The sequence below is a fragment of the Lissotriton vulgaris genome, chromosome 4_1, assembly GCF_964263255.1.
Source record: "Lissotriton vulgaris chromosome 4_1, aLisVul1.2, whole genome shotgun sequence".
Taxonomy (NCBI): Eukaryota; Metazoa; Chordata; class Amphibia; order Caudata; family Salamandridae; genus Lissotriton; species Lissotriton vulgaris.
Genome location: NC_141691.1, coordinates 29,266,190 through 29,285,751, shown reverse-complemented (window position 1 = coordinate 29,285,751; position 19,562 = coordinate 29,266,190). Strand labels below are relative to the sequence as shown.

The following is a 19,562-nucleotide window of genomic DNA, read 5'->3' as shown; positions in this document are numbered from 1 at the left end:
ATGTGCGGCCGGCTACCAATTCTCGTAGCACACTTGGCGATTGCAGGCATCCCGGTAAGTTGCATCCGCGCACGCGAAAACACATTTTAAAAAACCAAACACAAAAAAAACTCTACTTCGCTGCAGACCGCAGAGTTTTTTGTAACTCCGCATTTTACGGAGTTGCCAAAAATCTGCAAACTCTGTGAGCGGAGTGGATTTTACACTGAGGGGTGGAGCTAGCTTCATTGGCTCCTTGAGGTAGTCTCTTTATTTACCTTTTCCACTGTGATTCTCTTCTTCCTTGTGCAGATGTCCAGTCTGTCCCCCAACTGAGTCTAAAGAGTGTACGGGAGCCAGCTTCCATGGTCCTAGGGAGTGCCCCACTTGTCCTGGGGTGAATTAGAGGTAGAGTCCTTAGTCCAGATGGATGTTGGGAGGTTCCTTCTTTCAATTGTCCAAGGTGGCTGCCTCCAGTTCCAGTGTCCAGTAGAAAATCACACCCAAGAGAAACCTCTCACCCCTGTATAGGACCTTTTAAAGTGGGGGCAGGAGGTTCCAGCAGGTATGAACCTTTGGCCTATCCCAAAGTGCCACATCACCTCTCCACCCTTGTGCAAACCTCCCTGCCCAGTCTGGAGGAAATTTCAAGAATGGATCACCCAGGAGTCACTTGGCACATGAGCTCTGGGGCTCTCAGCTCCAGCCTCGCTGACATCACTACCTAACTCTTACCTGAAAAAACCTAAAAGGAGCCAATCACCGATGCAAAGTTCCATCGAATGAACTCTTAGCATCGAACACTCACGGTGGAAACAACCGCACAGCTCCAGCCCTGACCATCCATGACCTGATCTTCATGCTACTGTGATGACTGTCTGCGATGCTCAACTTGCTCTTCACACAATTTCAGCAGACATCCACAATGCTCCCTCTACTCATCAAAGGCCCTTTCACCTCAAACAAAACTCTTGGACTGTGTAGGTAACTCTTTTCTGTCAGACTAACCTCATCCATGAATCCATGCCATGCTCCTTTGCTGTTCGCCTAAACTTGTGTATTTCACTTGGTCTCGTACAGATAGCAGGGACTGATGCTTTGTGTGTTTTGGTGCCATTGTCTTAAGTATTTAAAAGTACTATAACTCTATATGTGTACTGATTATTTTATTGCTGTTTTGGTGTCAAAGTATATAATAAAATGTTTTCTATTTTTCTAAATTAATGTAGATTTTTTCCTGTGCTGTGTTTTCACTTGAATTCTGTGTGAGTGCTGCATAGATATTTTACACATTGCCTCTAAGTTAAGCCTGACATGATTTTTGCGTGAAGCTGCCCACAGTTGATTACAGGTTAATTTAGTGACTTGTTGTGGTTCATCTAGTCCTGGACTATGGCTTTTACGGGATCATGCCTCGAACCCTAGTCACCCAACAATCCAATTTCTCAGAGTAATGCATAAATCTTTACATGTTGCCTTTAAGTTAAGCCTCGCTGCCATAGCTACCAGCTTAGCTTAATTCAGTGACTTTGAGTGTTCCTCCTGACCAGGGTTGGGGTTATTACTTGAGTGTCTTCCTCTCTCCTCAACTAATATTCCAATTTCTTGCAACAAATCACTGTATTCACTCAACACTCAACAAGACAATCACCATACAGGAACACATCAGCGCAGCCAGTAAAGTATCAAAATTTCAAATGAACACTGTAAGAAAACTAAAACACTCCCTTCCCGCCGACGATCTCGAATCAGCCAGTGATCCTCAGATTATACTATGGGAGTGCAACCCTATGTGGTTTGCTGAAATCTAGCATGGCTCCACTACAACTGTCCCTCAACTCAGCTGCAAGGCTCATCACTGGATCCAAAAGTTACAACCACATCACTCCTGATCTGAAGGCCCTAAACAGGCTGCTCTTGAACAGACCAAAGTATCTAGCCGACAAACTGGAATTGTCTAGCAGTGGCCGATCCTTAAACAAAAAAGTCAAACTATGTTTACCCTGAATCCAACAATTCATTTATCTGGGTATGGATCTGCCGCAGTTGATCCACCAGGGTGGACCTTCCCTCGCTGCTGCTTTATGATGGTTAACTCACTCCTTCTCCTGATTTATAATGAGTACTGACAGCCTTTATCTTTCCAGGTTATCCTGCTTTCTACTTGCTGTCACATTTTTTAAGCGCTTTGATACCCTTCCAGGGTCTACATTGTACTGTATTACACTTTATAAATAAAATATAAAAATACATTCTGAGCTGTTGCATTGCTCAAAGAAATAATGATTCAAAGCTAAGCATTCATAATACAAGCTAATTTTATACTAAACAATGAGCGCAAGAGGCATGTTTTCTCCAACTGATCTCTACAAAATACCCAACCACTACAGTGACAGACCTATAACATAGTAACCTTCATAAAGTTTTGATTTGTCAGTTTGCATGACCCAGCCTGTGTGACTTTGTTCTCTCTTCGTTCACCCCGCACTGTATTTTTAACATAAATATGGAACAGTTTAGAATCTTCAATCACCATCCTACTGTGTGTTCATAATTTACAATTTAGATTTTATTGCTATAAAAACACAATTGCATGAATTGAGGAAGCCGAGGTTCTCAGTAGTTTTCTCAGAAATGGAATCTGTTTACAAGCTGAAGGAGCGCCATGACCAGCTCTTGGACCCAAAGATGCTGATGGACATATACACTGGAAAGGACGCCCCCTTTCTTACAGACACAGTGATGAGGGTCATTCCACTTTTGAACAAAGCCTTCGCTTCAGGTATTTGATATTTGTTTCCATTTGACTATTTTATGTGTTCTATTTTCTCTAAAGCTTGCAAGCAGTGGCTACATTGAGTCATGATTAATGCATTCACCCAAGTTGAAGGACTTGAAGGAAATGCTAGGTAAGTGTGACGTAAAGGATCACAAATGATTCTGACACATGGTGAAAGTATAATTCTAACTTATCAATCTGCGATTATATATATGATGGAAAATTTGACAAACCTAGTTGGATATCAACTACTTAGGCATTTTCTTTGAAACAGATACGGGATGTTGGGCATATATGGTCTGCCCCCAACACTATTTGCCACAACAGAGATCCTGATTTGACCCCTGGCATTTCCTGCTGTCCCCAACCAAAAAAAATGTAATTTGTTAGATGTCTGACTTCAAACTATCCCAACATTAGAGGAATTGTTGATAAAGCAAAAACTTCTAAAAGTGGAAAATCCTTCCAAATAAAAAAAGCTTACCACAGATACATATATCCGTCAATTAGCCACACAGAAGTGAGGTACAGCCTTTAAAAAGGAACGCAGCAGCCCTCAGGTTGTTTCTTCAAGACTAAACAGGGCTCACCAGAGGTCCACTGACATCGTAAGGTAGTGGTTGTTACAAAAAGACTGCAAGAATTGATCTCAGTTGACTGCAAACTAAAAGGATCACAGAATTGTTCACATATCAAAAATGATAGATTTCTTGTAAAATACGACATTTATTAAATGTGGTAAATATGGTCATTTTGAAATCCGGTTCCAGGGTTTTCAAGTTGAAGCCGTTACGTGCAGCTGTGGAAAAAAGTTATCTGAGAGCAAAAATCAAAGACATATTTGGACATTAACATAGCTTTACAACTGAAAATGCCATCATTAATGTCTGGAAAGTATTTATATGAGGAGTTCCAGAATGCGTAAACGGATTGAGGGTATATTTCTGTAGAAGTTGGGTCATCCTTGGTGATTTATCAAGCCGTGTAAGGCCATGTACACCTGGGAATTCATCAAAACGCTGCAACTCCCCAGGTGAGGCCTAAGAAGGGGAATTAATTTTATTTTTCCTCATTACTTCTTCTTCTGCAGCACAAATAAAATGAGGAACATGCGTCAGGGCACCTTCCTGCACAAAAACTATTCTGCTTACAACGCAGGCAAGGGATCTTGTGTTTGCGCTGGAGTCTGCAAGCGCAAGGAAAGGACAGGAACGCTTTAAATTACGTTAAATACAGTGCAAGGTGGCTTTCTGCGCTGCATGATAGTTTGATAAATAGTTCCCTTATTATGGGGCATTTCACATGTATACAGAGAAATATTCATAAGTAAATCGCCAGTAAGGAGTGGTAAGTGAGGGGAACAAGACATGGTTATCCAAACCTGTATGTTTGTGGGCACACATCAAACCTTTTACCGCCCTGAAAAACCATACTATGATAAATGGCTGAAGTACCTCTGCTTCCAGGATCAGGAAGGAAAGGGATCACTCCTGCACATGGAGGAGATGTAGGGGAGGGGGCAAAAAGGATAAGATGTTACTTTGGAGTTTTCTCTATTGGGAAACAATTGCAGGCAAGCCTGGCCATAGATTTCAAACCTGGTTAAACAGACATCACGAGGTCCATGTACAGCAGAGGTGAGCCTGGGCCTTTTTAAATATTGTGCTATGCAAGCGCCTCCTTAACAGCGAAATGGTTGAGTCATGTTGTAGCATGTACATGAACTACTCAGTTTCCTAATTCTTTATGTTCATCTTGTATTGTAAATGAAAATGGAATCACAAATAACATTTGCTAAAAAATTGCAGGTTCTTAGCTCAGTCTGATAAGTAGTATCTTTTCAACAAACAGTCAATGTCAAAACCCATCATCAGTGGTAAAGGTGCTCTCAAATCAATGTAGAATTCTTAGAAATGGCTCACCTTAGAAAATGAGGTATATTCTAAAAGCTATGTGTCAAATGACTAATCCAGAATTTGTGGATCAAGTGGAGTAGCAGTAAAAAAGTAAAATTCAATTATAAATGAAAAGGTTGCATACAATTGGTTTTCAATCTTGGTAAATACACTGAGTGGTATTGAACAATAAAAAAAAAACTCAGAGTGATAGAGTACCCTTTCCACCGTACGGAAGGTCTGCCCACCTCAATTAGAATCAGGTGTCTCCACCTTCACTGCTGACATACACCTCTGACAGAGTGCCATCTGAGGTTTTTAATTTGTCCACCAGTCCTGCCCACCCTCCTACCTCGCCCAGGGGATTTTTTTTTCATCTTGCTTACCGCTATCTCACAAAAATGTCAATACGTGGAAGTAAAATATTTTAATGACCTCCACGCTATGGAAAAAAGTCCCATGGCATGGGTTTGGGGGGGTATTTTGGGATTTTCAATAAGATACTCCAACTTTTTTTTAGGCAAGCTTTCAATGCATTGACAGGAACAGCTGTGATGGAGATCCCTGCCAATGTAAGAGATGTCTGTTGGTGGAGCACATATCTCCAAATTAGGAGTGGAATTACTCCATCTGGGGGGTAGAGAAAAATTGAATACTCCATTGCCCTGACGGAGATGCAACACTCTTGTCATTCTTTGTTTTAAGAGCTAGAGAATAGCAATGTTTTTTTCTGCAGTAGGAGTTACATTGCATGTTGAATATCTTCATTTTGCAAGGAAGAGATTGTATGTGCAGATAAACTTATAGTACCAGAGGCAGCGACGGTTTATTAAGACTCTACTTTCCTTAAAATCTTAGCTCTGAGGCAACGGTCAGAAGGGGCATCCCAGGGAGAGCAACTGGTATCTGTTGGGACCCTAAATGATGTTCATGGCTATAAAATTACATATGACTATTGTCCCTCTGAGATGTTTGTGATTTTAAATGAAAGCAGCCAATGGTGTGAGTGTACCTACTGTAGTTACCACACTTGCAAGACCATGTGGGAAAAATGGGTAATGCAATGTGCTTCCAACCCTACTGCCCAGAAGCCCATCTGTCTGAGCTTTCTTTGGGTGCAGTGCTCCTGACTGTGGGGTATTGGAGATGAACAGGTTTAGCAGGATTTAAATATTGATCATAGAATGATCTTAGGCATACTTTGTTTACAATTCCATATTGCTTTTCAACTCACATTCTAAATCATTCTGTAAGATTTCCACTGTCCTGCTTCAATTATTTTTTTCATTCCTTTCATCTAATTGTATTGATTTATTTCTGAAAAGTGTGCAGAAATTGTTTGAAGTGGCGCCAGTGTGTACTTTAACAGCAAATTGAATGGTGAATCTATTAATTGATCATATGCTCTTCCATAACTCTTGCTATGAATATCTTTCTGACCAGGTGCTGTGAAGGGAGAGAGGCTGATTGCCCTCTGCTTTGGTCCTTTCTTCAATTGGGCCTTCCCAGCCTGCGAGTATTTCAAGGATATCATTATTTGCTGCCCGAATGATAAATGCATCAATGAGCTAGATAAATGGAGGACGAATGCACCTGGGGCCATTGATTGGAGTCATGCAGCCAAGGCACATTGCGAAGTTCAGGGCAAAGGGTATGTATTCTGCAGCATCCTTCGTTTTTCTTTCAGTGATGCTAGGCCAGAGTGCGGTGGAGTTTAGACAAAATATTGGGAGAAAAAGATATGTCAACAAAATATTATGTTACACATTTCAAAATCAAAAGTATTGTGAAGGTAGAATTCTATAGCTAAGAAAAGTGTTACTATATATAACTCCACATATATGTGCCTTTATGTACATAGATTGCACTGACCTTCTCAATATTTTGGTCCTCGATACATTAAACATAATATTCTTTCCACAAAATATTTTTGCTACTGATATCACAAGCTGCAGCCCCACTTGTGAAGGCATTTCACATCGACCTAAAGCACCATGGCAAAGGATAGCCCTGTACAAAGGCTTTGCATCCTCTCCCCATGGGGATGTGTGCAGTCACAGGGTCTGCAGAACCCACCATATCCCTGCTAAGGAGCACAGTGGGGATAGTGGTAAATGCTCAGTTCAGCGCGAGTCCAGGGCATGTCCTGTGCACTTCATCCAGTCATTTTATTTCTTATTTCTCAGCAATGCACATTACACATTAGCTATCTCGCCATTTCTAAATCCTGCCAATGTAAAACTCAATTGTTCTAAATGTGTCCTTAGGATAAAACATATGCTTGATGTAAAAGACCACTTTATTCAGCTTCTTTCTGCACAATCTAAAATGGACAAAACAATGAACTAACGATTAACAAATAACCCACCCTGATTCCCTGCACAGTTCCGGCCCCCTTTGCATTCCCCTGTTCCACCTCCTCCGCACCATTTGAATAATTACAGCTCAATGAGACCACTCTAGAGTTTTTTCTATTGCTCTCTACTTTCATAAAATATATATTATAAACATATTATATATTATATATTATAAATATATTCCCAGCCCAAGGACTAAACTTGAATCCGTTTATTCCCTCATTTTCTCTTTGCCTTCTATTGGTGCGGAGCGGAGCTGGCCTAAATTTTGGAAAATGACACACAAATTCCTCCACCACCGCCAAAGTTATTCCCAATAGAATATATATTCTTCTTTGATTCTCAAAATCATGTCCTGAGCTACAATCTACCCTGGTCTAGAGGGACACCACTCTAAAGGTGGTGCTCTTGCCCACCTCGCCCCATTAATCAGAGTCTTGCAGTTTTCTTTTCCATAAAGCCTTCTTAATACCTGTAGGTAGATTTAATTACCCAAAGGTGATAAGTGCACCCCATCCTTTCTGAATAATGTCAGTCTCTCATACATTTTTTCTGGGTGTCCTAACACCAAAGCCTTTTGCCAATCCTAAACCTGTTGTCATCCTGTTCACTTCTTTCCTTCATATGCTGATGGCTACTGGATTTGTTGTTCTCGCCAAACCCTTCTCATCAACATCTGGGTCCGCCATGCCTAAGCCTCTAGCCACTACTCCCTTTGTCGTGTTCTAATCTAGGACCCCGATCAATACTGTGACCTTATGCCCCTATACGGCTATAATCCATTTGTACCCCTATAATGGCATAAACGATCAAGTGTGATATTTCAGAAACTCGTCTCTGGCCTCGTACGATCAGAGCCACATTTCAGAATCACTTCCTCTGCAGCTCATTAGTGCAGATGACACAGCAGAAGCCACTATCTAAGATTCCTAGATTACACTCCGAGTTCTTCAACAAGATAAAACTCAGCAACCTGGGAAAGCCCCGCTTGCTATGTTTTGATTAGTAATAGAACTCTAATGAGCACTGAGAGACGATCACTTCCTAGTGACATCTTTATTGACGTCTTATGTCCAAAAACTTACGTCAATCAAGGCACCTTTCAGGTATAAATATTACTAACGTTGCCTTAAGCAAACGTTGCCTCGCTGATGCTGATGCTACATACAGCTGCCTCAACGACATCGGCGTACGATGGTGTGGTGAAAACAGGAGCAGAACAGCTGTGCCTTGCAGAGTCCAGCAAATGCAAGCTGCCCACGGACGCTTCCCCTCCTCCTCCTCGACGCGCTGAGAGACGCTGTCTTTTCTCCTGCCGAGAAAATTCAGCTCTGGCGTTTCCAGCCTACTCTTGCGAGTGACTGGGATATCGACTCCTGGAAGGAGATACAAGACCTCCAACATTCTATTCCAGAGGAATGGTGTTGACTAAACCCTTAGAGAGAATTCCTGAAGCAAGCCTTGGCAAAACCAACTTAACTTAAACTGCTACTTACTCCCTTCCAAGTGTTAGGCTTAGGTCAGGTACACTGGGGTAGGCGTAGTTAGAAGCACCAGTTGAGTACGTTAGCCTAATGTATATATGAATGTATATATGTTTTATTCATTTTAAACCATTGTATGGCTAAGAAACCATATCAATGCTTTTAGAGTATTATTTTGCAATCCTTATTTTACTGTACGCACTTTTTATAATAACTAGTCTTGCAAATGTGGCAATTCATTTCTCTTGCATGAGAAGAAAGACGCCCGTCTCTCTATTCTCTGCACTTCGGTGAAAGTAATCTGCACAAAACTGACTGAGTAAAATAACTGTCTATTGTTTCACATGACTCTAGAGATTGACTCTTATTGTAAGGAGCAAAGTTGTCATGTTTATGCGGTTGTTGGAAAACTGAATCCCTTCTTGTCTATACCAGGGAAGCTGATCACTTCCTATTCAGTCAAAAAAGTTTCCAGTTACCTCTGAGCTAGTTGGTAACAAACCCAATTAAGTTTAGCATAGTTAGTGGAGTCCTGGAAGATCCGCACTTCTACGTCCATACTACTGTTTATGTTATTCCAATGCGCAGGGCCTGTTGGGAATATAGGAACTACACTACACCTTATCCTCTTTGAATCTTTAGTTATCATTGTTGACACCTCCAAACCCATAATCTGCACTAGATAACTGTCACTTGCATGTATCAGGCTGGCTTCATATCCCTTTTAAGTCCAGCAATTTAAACCTGCTCCATTCCCATCCCATTTTTGGCAGATTATTTTACCACAGCTTTATCCCTGTCCACGCATAGTTGTTTGCCTTCCCAAAGATGTTCTCCCTGCACTACAGATCATGTTTCCATTAAGTGTTCTTGTATGCAAATTTCCTCCTTTCGACCTCCTTTGCATTGCCCAACTGCCGGGCAAGAAAATGACAACTTTTTATTGTTCCTACTGTTGGTCTCATGTATATAAAAACAAACAACATGACAGTACCCATAAATCATTTTGAGACCTGGGTAGATAATATCTATAGCAAGCAACAATGTCTCTACATGTATTAGTAGAAGACAGTTTTACTTTCAGAAAAGCATGCACATAAAAGTTAGAAAAAGGAAGGAAACAGGGAGACAATTGTAATTATAGCAGTTAAATTCAAGGATGAATCTGTATATATGCAGGAATAGAAAAAATAGAAAAGGACAATATTGTGGCACTCAGTTACATTAAATGTACATGTAACCAATACAGACTTGTGCACAATAAAGCTCATGGAAGATAAAGTGAACGCCGCAGGTGACAATTCAAAATACAATATACAGCGATAAAATGACGCATGGAAATGAAAAAAACTAATGTGAATGTACACAGAGAACTTTAAGTGATTCCCTTATATTAAACAATAGCTAGGGATACTTTTATTTTTCAGTAAATCAGAAAACTAGCACCAAATGCTGAAGTGTCAACAGCGTTTTGACCTGTGTAGAGTTCAAGTCATCTTCAGGACAATGGTACTGATTGTGCTGCATAGGATGAAAGGAATCAGAACCAAAGAGGTAGGGTAAAAGAGAAATTAAGGTAATTATTGGTTTTTAGACCTGGGAAAGAAATTTAACTGGGTCAAAGCATGAGGTCACAAGGAGTGGGGTGGTAGCACGATATCTGAGGAGGTAAGAAGAGGAGTAATGCAGAGTGTGTGCATTAAGTTTGATGGAAGCACACAACACATTGGACGATATTGTCCTGGTGTATTAGGAGCCCTTTGATAAGGCACATTGTTCCTTGTTGAGAATAAGGGAGCTAATAGTAGGAAACGCTGCAGGCAGGGGCAATTTGGAGTAGTTGTACGTCCAGTCAATAAATTGCAAAAGTATGACCACAGGTTGGTCAGGTTAAAAGCAATGTTTCTGTGTGATGATCCAAAACAAAAAAACAAAAATAAACAGGATGAAAAGGATCAGAACACAAAGAAAAAGGGATACAGAAAGGTTAAAGAAGAAAGAACAAAAATAGAGCAACAAAGCACAAAACAGAGTAAATCAGGTTAGGATAATAGCAAACTAAAAGAGTCGGAATCAGATAAGAGAACAAAGAACAAGAGGCACAGAATGAGAGAGAGAGGGAGCCATCAGGTGAGGACATTGTGGGCGCCTCAAGCCCCTGGAGCAGGGACACAGGTGAGCTAGGAACCAAACCTACTTAATCTTGGGTGGCTTGGTGGTCTAAAACATCCCCTTAGAAGACCTGTGTTCGGTACTATTGTTACAGGTGTGAGTCCCAGCTGGTCCACTCAGCTTCTCATTCTTCTGTGGCACTCCATAAACACACCTCTTTGATCTATAGGTTATGGGTTACTTGGCAGCATTAAACTTCCCTGTGTTGATCAAGTGTGCTTATGTGTCTGTTATATTGAAGAGATATCATTTCTGTAATATTGTGTTTCTCAGAAGTAATGTTTTGTGCACCTGTAGATAACTCTATGACATATTCTCCTCCAATCATGATGTTTGGCATGAACCGTTTTTTTCTTTTTTATCAATGCTCTTCATAAACCAATGAAAATGCCTTATATACATATACATAACCATGCATTTTTGTTCACGTGCCCATTTGTTAAATCAAATTAGATTTGTGAAATCCTGAAAGAAAGCAAACAATGCATTTTTATTACTAAGCCACATATTATTATGTTTTCTTTATTTTTTAGGGAATCATGGATTGAGAAGCAAAACATGTGGCAAAAGAAAATCAAACAACCTGTTAAATATGACGTCTGCAAAAGTAACCCGTTGTCTCCCACCTTACTCCCACAGGCTGATTGTCTACTCTTGTCTCACTGTTTGGAAGCCCATGTTACAGACAAGGAAACTTTCATAACTGCCCTAAAAAATGTCACAACACTGTTAAAACCAGGAGGGCATTTAGTAATAATAGCATGCCTTGAAGAAACATATTACATGGTTGGGAGCTACAAGTTTCCCCATTTATGCATTGATGAAGATTTTGTGAGAAAAGCGCTTTGTGACACTGGTTATGACATTGACGAGCTGCACGTGTTCCCTAGGACAGTTAATCTATTGTATGATGTAGCAGATTATAGTGCTTTCATAATTGTTCATGCCATAAAGAGATAATTGTTCCATCGTCCATGAATGCCCATTATATGGAAGAGACAAGTTTTTTGCTTCTGGCCTGAATGACATATATTCCTCTTCTGCTGTTGTTAACTGCATTTTAGTTTAAATCAATAGTACTCTGCTCTCAGCCTCTCAGCTGACTTTTATTAATGGAACATGCTATTTATCTTGCTTCACCTTGACTGCTCTTGAACAGGTTCTACTTTACTCATTTGCACGGGTTGGAAGGGTAAGAAGATCACAAACCCTTACTAACCAGTTTAATGAGCTTCCAATCTGTTTGAGCTTCTGCCCTCAGCAGGGGGACACCCCTCACCCCTTTGTTTGAGTAGAGAATAGCAGAGTTGTGCTGGGGCATGAAGATGTAAATGTTACTTCTTTGGAATAATTCCAATCAATCACGTTAGTTTGTGCAAAGCGTATTTATTGGCACATCCAGTGAACAGCCAACACGTGTTCACCCCTAAATGGCCAACAGGCCTGGGGCTTCTTCAGGGCTGTATTATTTCTACTATTCTGCTATTCTCTTCTCTACTTTACTTATCGTCACCCTCAGACTCTGGGACATATTTATCATAGGTTAGTGTTACTTTTGTACAACGCAATGGGGTGAAAAAGTGATGCAAACCTTAGGTGTGATTTATCAAGCTCTGCAAGGCCACCTGGCATGGCCGGGTGTCTCGGTCAGCCTGGCCGCGTTGTGATCCTCTGCCCCAGCGAGGAGTTCTAAGGGTGGTCATGGGTGGTCATGGGTGGTCATGGGTGTTCCCACACAACACCCATTGGTTTGGCACATTCCCAGATTTACCATTAGAGGTAGACCTGGGAATGCGCCAAATGCTTTGCCTCTCCGGGGGAGGTGTGACGAGGGGAGCTCTCGATTCCTCTTCTTGTTTTGTGCTCTTCCTATATTTGCCATATTCTACGGAGGATATCGAGAGAGCAAAATGCCTCAGGGGATTGTTTTGCGGAGGACGGCTGCCCTTCCTACATAAAACAAACCTTCTAACAACATCGGCATCCTTGCACTGTAGTGCAGGAGTTCCTGCTTTGGTACCAGGCGGCCGGGAAACAAGAGGGATGCACTGTATTATGTTAAATATGGTGCATTTCTGCAGTTTCCTTGTCATGCAGAACACCGCAGCACGGTGGATCAATGAGCTGCGTGATTTAATGATAAATATGCCCCTCTGAATCTAATCAAAATATTTGTCTGCCATATCATTTCCTAAACATCCGCAAATGTACTATATTGTCATCAGGCCTTTGCCCATTGATTATTGCCAAAATATTTCAGAGTTGTACATTCAGGGCCATATTTATCACAGGATTGCATCACTTCTGTACCATGTAACAGGGTGCAAATGTGAAGCAACCATTAAGATGCAATTTATCAACTTACACAAGGCTACCTTACCTGGTCCTGATAAATTCAGAGTCTCGCACAGCAGCAGAGATCGCTGCGTTCGTTTGCTCTTCTCCCTGAGGCATTTGCGTGTGGTTTATGGATATTCCCATTCAAATCCCATGCATTTTGATCCAGTCCCACGTTTACCATAAGTGGCAGAGCAGGAATGAGCCAAAACGGCTACGCCTCCCGAGGCGAAGCGAACAAGGAAAAACATGTTCATGTTGCCTTGTAGGCCTCAGGGAACGTTTTTTGTGTAAAAAGAAGCCCCTTCCTGAACAAACACATTCCGGATAAAAACGCAGGTTGTGAGACTGCCTATATTGGCACTAGGCCGCACATTATGTGCCATCTCTGGACAAAGGCAATGCATTCCAGCCCTTTCCTTATCATGCAGTGCACCTCTGCAAGGTGACTTGCTCTGCTGCATGACATAACGATACATATGCCCCTTGATTTAAAGATGTAGATGAATAGGTCTCAGCTGAGCTGCATGCATGTTAAACACCTGTACAATTGCCTGTTCATTCTTTACTCATGTATGGTTTCGCAGAATTGAGGTGCACATTACCAGTCATAATTTTGCATGTGCTTACTTACAGAAAAAATGTTCACCCTGGTACAAATGTAATAGCATGCACACATGTGCTCAATTAACCCTACCATGTAAGGAGTTTCCTGGACCCCTGCTGCATTCAGAAGAATCTCACTCTTTGGTAGACCCTATTCTCAGATGCCATTCATGAGTAACCACTGTTTTCACAGTCAGCCTGAAAGAGCTTGTGTCAGCTTGAAGATGCTCAATCTTCAGCCTCTTCACGGGCAGTACCATGGAAGAGGGAGTACCAATGGAGGAGCAGCCAGACCTGCTGAGGAGCAGACACCACAAAAGCCTCAAGAGCCGGGATCCTGAGCCCCTGCATCCATGTTTTTGAAGAGCCATCTGCACATCTGGAGCCGACCAGGGCACCCAGAAAAATATGACATGTTTACTGTCAATATTTTAAATAAAAGATACAAGGATTAAAACATGTTATGTGGATTTATTTCAAAAAGTGTCAGAATGAAGGGTGGGGTGGCTCTAAGTGTATAATAGGGGAAACCCATGAAAACATTAGAAGAAGCATTTATGTCTAGATCCCCCTAACATACGTCATGTAAGAGCCCCCCAAACAATATACATTTCTGGTCTGGTCAAGATGGCCGAGGGATGATGTGATGGCAAAGAAGTAACCCCAAGATCTCCGCTTCCCTAAGTCTTTGAGATTGTGGCTTTTTTATTGTTCTCCCACGATTTACGATCTAGCTATATTGAGGTCAAGGAAACCACATTATGACACAACATAAACGCACAAATGAGGCATGAAACAAAAACTACATGTGAAAGTGAATAAAAGAGGAAAAAGCATTTCCCTATGAATTGCAAACATCAAGAACTGTTTCCAATGCTGAGGGGAGGATGTGGTTCTTAAATGTATTCCACAGTCTGAGTTGAATCCAAGGTGATCTCTTGGGTGGGACATTGAAAGAAAAGGGATAAACGCTGTTAAATAAGTGGCAAAGAGTTAAAATAGGCAAGCAAGCCAATCGATCCCAATAAAAACACTGCTATTTAAAGATAAAAAGGCCAATCTACAGCTGGTGAATCCACAAAGCACCTCTAGATGGACAAACAAAATGATAGGGAAGAAAGAGACCAAATTAAGGATGTGAAATTATCAAGCAAGTCAGTTTTGCCTAGCAACAACTACTTTTGTCTGTGACCAAGACCTAACAATGTTTTGATTTGCCAGAATGAGATCCTGTCTATGGGCCACATGATATATTTGTTTTAATTCATACACCTATGCAACTAGAGAAGAATACAGACAAGAGGTTCTGTGAGTAAGTAATTATAAAAAAATAGTGGCTGTTTTACACTAGTGCTCCCACTTTTGTGGCCTTTGTCTACTATGTTATTACAGAAATGGCCCCTTTTGTAATAAGGACTGTACTGACACATTCACAAGAGGCTGGGTCTTGTGCATGCAACAAAAAACACCACAAAATGTTACGTAGAAAACAACATGTTTCACCCTGCAGCATCAATCTTTTTTTGTTGTTTTTACATGATGGCTAGCTATGGATGTTGGGCTGCAGCTCAGGGAGGACATAGGGAAATGTGAGAAGATGGTTCTGACCATCCGACCACCCAGATGTTTCCTTTATTGTTCACCTGATATTTAACCTTTTACTGTGGGAGAGCCTCATAACCTGGTGCACACCCACGGTAAACTAATGGTAAAATGGACTGCGTGTTTTACCACCTGTGTCCGCCTTGTGAGATAAGGCCACTGTGATGCAGCCAGGGTAAGGGGTACGGGTCAGGTTACATGGGGACACATGTACACATGCATGTGCACCATGTGAGTACTATGCTTGGTAGACACTTGACATGCACATCCTAGGAGCTTGGTACAGATAGCCTGCCCCAGAAGAGACTATGCAGAGTTGGGTGATGACCTGGAACATGCTTCAGAGAAACCCCTTACTTGCCAGACAATCCAGTGCAGCTCTCTCTGGAGCAGTGGGAGAGCCGCTGCTCAGATATGAAGGTTCCCAGAGGAGCGCCCCCTAATGCCTTTCAGCACCTGACCCATTGTTTGTAAATAAAACTGCTTTAGGTTGGGACTTTCCAAATATTTTAGGGGGACTCTGTGCTGCTCCTGTAGACACCCGCACAGTTTCTTCAATTTGGTGGTGACCCGATCCTCTAGGGCTCACCACACATTGCAAAGCAGTCCAAAGACTACTGAAAGGAGGTGGTGTGGGCTAGTAATCACTATTCACATATACTCACTAAGAACACTCAATAAAGAATTGGCTAGTTTGTGATTTTTCTTTAAAAACGTACATTTATTACACACAGACTATTCAATACCACACACTGATTTACAATTATACACAAGCTGATAGTATTACTAGCCCACAACAGCTCCTTACAGAAGACCTTGGACTGCTCTGCAATAGTCAAGTGGGACATTTGTGTGTTTGGTTCCCAGTGAAAAACATATGTAGACTAAACCACACAACAAATTCTTCATTTGCCAACAGGAACCCTATGAAAACATCCTATCTTTGAAAACTAGACACCAGTGGAAGTCCATGATGGGGTGAATTTTGTGGCTCTCTTAATGTTTGTTTTACACAGAATCCCTTGCACATCTCAAACTTTGCCTGCAAGGCACATTTTTCTGCCATTTACGTGAGTAAAACTCTTGGAATATGCATGGACCCACACAGTTCTTACGACCCAGCATTCCCACAAGTCTACTGACAAAAATGGGGCCTCACTTGTATAGGTGAGCTAAATCCCCATGATTGGAAAGGGTGCAAAAAACAACATAGACATCACATTTTCCATGAAAAACCTATACACCTGCGTGGCTCTCACCATATATTTTCTTCCCAGAATCCCATGGTTGCTCAAGCGTTGCCTAAAAAACACATGTTCCTTTCATCTCTGTGGAGAAAACTCCTGCAGTTTGCATGGAAAAATAAATGTTCTACCACCCAGCATTTCCCAACGTCTCCTAAAAATAATGGTGCCTCCCTTGTGTGAATAGGCCAAGTGCCTGTGAGAGGAAAGGGCATCAAATGAAACAGATACACATCACATTTTTCCACTAAAACAAATTGAGTTTTTTTGCACTGTCATCAGCTGTGGATCTTGAGCCACAGCTCAGCAGGCACCTAGAGAAACCTATAAAACCAGGAAATTTTTTAAAACTAGTCACCTGGGGGAGTCCAGGATGGAGTGTCTTACATGGCTCTGAGAATCTTTTTTGTTTACCCATAATCCTGTGTAAAACTCAAACTTTGCCAAAAATCACATTTCTACAAGCCATTCAGACACCTCTCTCTTTACCGACGTCTACTCACATCCATTCCATGCATACACAGAACCAGGTTAGGAGAATGGGCTCCTCAAAAATCACTTAGAAAGCTTTTAAATTATCCAACAAGTTGAAATGGCCTTTTTTAAAGGGTTATCCCCAAACATTTTGCTTCTTCCTCCTATTTGTTCTTGACCTGTCTTTGTTGGTTTTAGGACTCAAGGCACTTTATCACTGCTGATCAGTTCTAAAGTGCATATGCTCTCTGGGTAAATTGTGTTATGGATTTTTGTTTCCCTGATTGGCATATTTGATTTACTAGTAAAGTGCACTAAGTGTGTCAGGGCATTTTAATCAAATGCTACTAGTGGGCCTGAAGCACTGATTGTGCCACCCAAAGAAGTAGCACTGTAAGGGTAACTCAGACCTGCCTTTGCAGAGTCTATGTTCAGTTTGTAACTGCCATGTTGACTTGGCAAGTGTACCCACTTGCCAGGCCCTAACTTTCCTTTTTCGTACATGTGAGTCACCCCTAAGGTATGCAGGCCACAGTATCCCTGGCGGCAGAGTGCAGTGTATGTGAAAGGCAGGATATGCACTAATATGTGTGGCATGTCCTGATACTGAATTACTCTAGTTTTTCACTATTGGACGGCTACCTGTTCCCATAGAACAGAATGGGGAGTTTGTTTATAACATCTTATAAACATAACTGGCCCTGGGAACAAGGTAGAGAAATACAGTTTAATATGCCTGAACTCAGAATCTAAAGATGCATATTTTAGTGTTTAAAAATACCACTTTTAGAAAGTAGGTATTTGTCTGCTCACCCATCTAGTGTGCCTCCACTGGTTTGTGGATTGACTGTCTAGCTTTGGGAGAACATGGGTTGGGGACGAGCAATGGCTCCAGATAGTCTGGGTGGGTCAGGGATGGGCTGACTAGACCTGGGCTGCATTTAGAGTTGGGGAGGAGATTTCCTTGCATCCTGGATTGCCTCTGACAATGTTGCCTCCATCTCGTGCCAGGAAGCTGCACCAGAGAGGACAGAAATGGTTCTGGCTGGGCAGAGTCATTCTCTGCTGCCTGAGAGGAAAATGTATTTTGGGCTAAAAAAAGTGGGGCCCTAACCCCTGAACTTTAGAACTCTTTTGAACCAAGATGACTGCCATTTCACCGATGCAGCTGGATGACTGTCACCGAGCTGCTGCCTGACTGACTTGAGGGCACAGCACGCCGCACCACTGCACTTTGCACTGCAGCAAGTCTGGGGAAATATGGTAGCTTTTTTTAGAACCAGTGATGAGTCTCGCTGCAGCATTTATTGAGGCTCTTAGGGGTGCTGTTGTAGTTTTTGGAATGCCACACAGAGAGGCACTTAAGTACTCCACACGAGGGATAACTAGAGCTTGTACTGCCGACTTGAAGTCATTTAAATTGCAGTAGCATTCCATCTTCTAGGTCCTGACGAAAGCCGGGCAGTGTACCTTTACGGCTGAAACATGTTGACCTCTTGCTTAGCGCCATGAGATAGCTATAATTTCAGGCTATTTAGCGTCGTTTTTATTCTTGACACCTGGACAATCCTAATTAAACATATTTTTTGTCCTTGTAGTCATTTTTAACCTCACTTACACTTTGCACTGCACACCATCAGCACTGCACTTTGAGAAAACCCTTGGGTAGTGTCAACCTTTGGTCTTTGATATCCATTGCCGCACCATCGCCCGATGGTTTGGACGGGCAGCTTGGATCTGTTTACCATCTCCCAGATGATAATGCTCTGCCAGCAGGGGGGGCGATGGGACTTCTTTCTCAGCCAGGTGTTACTCAGTTCGTGGTTGTGTGATGTCCTTTATCTTTTGTGCACCCACTCAGTTTACATATAATTGACCGGTTGTCTCCTAGTGTTTTTCTTCATATATATAATTAGGGGTGTGGAGATTTCAGGGTCTGTAAAAATTATCCCCTAGACTCTCTTTTTCATATTTATTTTTTGAACAGTGGATGTCTCCCTTTCATCCATTGGGCACAAAGGGTCTCATATACATTTTAGCCCATCTTTATCTTCAAACAATCCATCATTAGATTTATTTAGAAGAATGACTGGCCTCTGCTCTTTCTTCTACTTCTTTCCAAGAGAATTTCTATCTCTTTGCCATCACTCCATTCATGCAATAGAAGTCTAATGCAAGACACTTCAGTTTATAGGGACAAAATTCCTGTACGGGTCTTGGCTTTCCATTTCTGAAGAGAATAACTGAATCAAAGAGTAGAATATTGTTTTAAGTAGTTTTTGAAGTTATTGGATATAATGTTTCATTTTTACAAATGATCATGGTGTAGTTTATGCTGCAGTCTTTTCAGCATCGTTGTGCCATCAATCAGATTCAGTTTCCCAAGTTAAAAACCAAAAATATGTAATTTTCCATCAAAGGCCTTCATTGTGGGCGTCCTCTTTAGGTGTGATATTTACAACACTTGATGAAAATATACTTTGTTGATGACGTTTTTGAGTGCAATATGTAGCACCCAGTATGGAGTTTGCCCCTAAAATGAGAAATCTAATTAAAATTGTGATGCTTACTGCATGTTATAGTATTTTCTAAGCCCTTGTATTCCATTTAATTCCATCAACTTTGATTTGAAC

General features: G+C 41.5%; 1 protein-coding gene across 1 annotated transcript; it reads left to right on the top strand.

Annotated features, from left to right (window-relative positions):
• The first annotated feature begins 2,592 nt into the window (after positions 1–2,592).
• LOC147718270 (nicotinamide N-methyltransferase-like) lies at positions 2,593–14,066 on the top strand. Its single transcript, XM_086918251.1, has 3 exons — positions 2,593–2,761; positions 6,097–6,304; positions 11,200–14,066. Exons 1-3 carry the CDS (start codon positions 2,614–2,616, stop codon positions 11,624–11,626), a joined length of 783 nt encoding a protein of 260 aa, XP_086774377.1. The 5' UTR covers positions 2,593–2,613; the 3' UTR covers positions 11,627–14,066.
• Positions 14,067–19,562: the final 5,496 nt, after the last annotated feature.